Source organism: Palaemon carinicauda, chromosome 12 (genome assembly GCF_036898095.1).
Source record: "Palaemon carinicauda isolate YSFRI2023 chromosome 12, ASM3689809v2, whole genome shotgun sequence".
Taxonomy (NCBI): Eukaryota; Metazoa; Arthropoda; class Malacostraca; order Decapoda; family Palaemonidae; genus Palaemon; species Palaemon carinicauda.
Genome location: NC_090736.1, coordinates 146,210,037 through 146,211,852, shown reverse-complemented (window position 1 = coordinate 146,211,852; position 1,816 = coordinate 146,210,037). Strand labels below are relative to the sequence as shown.

The 1,816-nt window shown below is 39.6% G+C and overlaps 1 protein-coding gene across 1 annotated transcript; it reads left to right on the top strand.

Moving 5' to 3' along the window:
* Positions 1 to 1,085: 1,085 nt before the first annotated feature.
* On the top strand, positions 1,086 to 1,616 carry LOC137651118 (uncharacterized). The gene has a single exon (XM_068384256.1). The coding sequence runs from the start codon at positions 1,086 to 1,088 to the stop codon at positions 1,614 to 1,616; it is 531 nt and encodes a 176-aa protein (XP_068240357.1).
* Positions 1,617 to 1,816: the final 200 nt, after the last annotated feature.

Below are 1,816 nucleotides of genomic sequence, written 5' to 3'. Positions count from 1 at the left end.
TTTGCACCGACTCGCAGGGGTGCCCTTTTAGCTTGGAAAAGTTTCCTGATCGCTGATACGTTAGAATTATCTTGTCTAACCAATCAGCGATCAGGAAACTTTTTCGAGCTAAAAGGGCACCTCTGAGAGTCGGTGCAAATCTGCCTCACTAAAAAGAATTGACTATAGTTCCCTTCTGACTGATATTTTTCAATGAATTTATTTCTGCCAACGAATTCATTGATAAGTAGTATATGATCTCTAGTCTTGGGTAGTGCCATAGCCTCTGTACCATGGTCTTCCACTGTCTTGAGGTAGAGTTCTCTTGCTTGAGGGTACACTCGAGCACTTTATTCTATCTTATTTCTTTTCCTATTATTAGTTAGTTTTTATAGTTTATATATAAATTATTTATTTTAGTGTTGTTACTGTTTTTAGAATATTCTATTGTAATTGTTAATTATTTCTCTTATTTCCTTGTTTCCTTTCCTCACTGGGCTATTTTCCCTGTTGGAGCCCTTGGGCTTATATCATCCTGCTTTTCCAACTTGCGTTGTTGCTTGGCAAGTAATAATAATAATAATAATAATAATAATAATAATAATACTGGTTTTCTGGCGTTAAACTCATCAATTTCCACGTCCTCTCTTTTTCGTTTAGCTTAATCACAATACTTTTTGGTCTTCACTAAGCCATTTCATTGTATAGTTCTGCTTTTATCAATATTTCGTATGTAGAATTTAATGAAAAAGAACATACTTTTTTTTTTTTTTTTTTTTTTTTTTTTTTTTAAGGAGAAGTTGAGGATAGGAATGACTTTGACTGACCTATAAAACAATTTTCGCGATTGTTTTTTGGTTCAGTTAATACTGCGCTGTCGTCACAGATGCCACACACCACTGACACCTTGATGGACGCCTAATATTTTTTAAAAGAAAGGGTCTGTGAAAGAATAAAAAAGAAAAAGGTGTGATGATATACAGGAAGGGATTGAAAAGTCATTGTTTCAAGCGATTGGCATTTTTGAAAGAGAGGCAAGGGCAAAAGGGACAGTGATATTGCCCTATCAAGCAGGACAATGCCCTAGAGACTGACCGTACATATATATGATCAGCGCCCAAGCCCGCTCTCCACCCAATCTAGGAGCAAGGTGGGTCAGGCAATGGCTGCTTATATGTGAATCCAATCCACCGCTTATTCGCGAATCCAATCCACCGCTTATTCGCGAATCCATTCCACCGCTTATTCGCGAATCCAATCCACCGCTTATTCGCAAATCCAATCCACCGCTTATTCGCGAATCCAATCCACCGCTTATTCGCGAATCCAATCCACCGCTTATTCGCGAATCCAATCCACCGCTTATTCGCGAATCCAATCCACCGCTTATTCGCGAATCCAGTCCACCGCTTATTTGCGAATCCAATCCACCGTTTATTTGCGAATCCAATCCACCGCTTATTCGCGAATCCAATCCACCGTTTATTTGCGAGTCCAATCCACCGCTTATTCGCGAATCCAATCCATCTTTTATTTGCGAATCCAATCCACCACTTATTCATGACGCAAATAATCTAATCCACAGCTTATTTGCGAATCCAATCTACTGCTTATTCCCGAATCCAATCCACCGATGATTCGCGAATTCAATCCACCGCTTATTCCCGAATCCAATCCACCGTTGATTCGCGAATCCAATCCACTGCTTATTTGCGAATCCAATCTACTGTTTATTCCTGAATCCAATCCCCCGTTGATTCGCGAATCCAATCCACTGCTTATTTGCGAATCCAATCCACCGCTTATTTGCGAATGCAATCCACCGGTTATTTGCGAA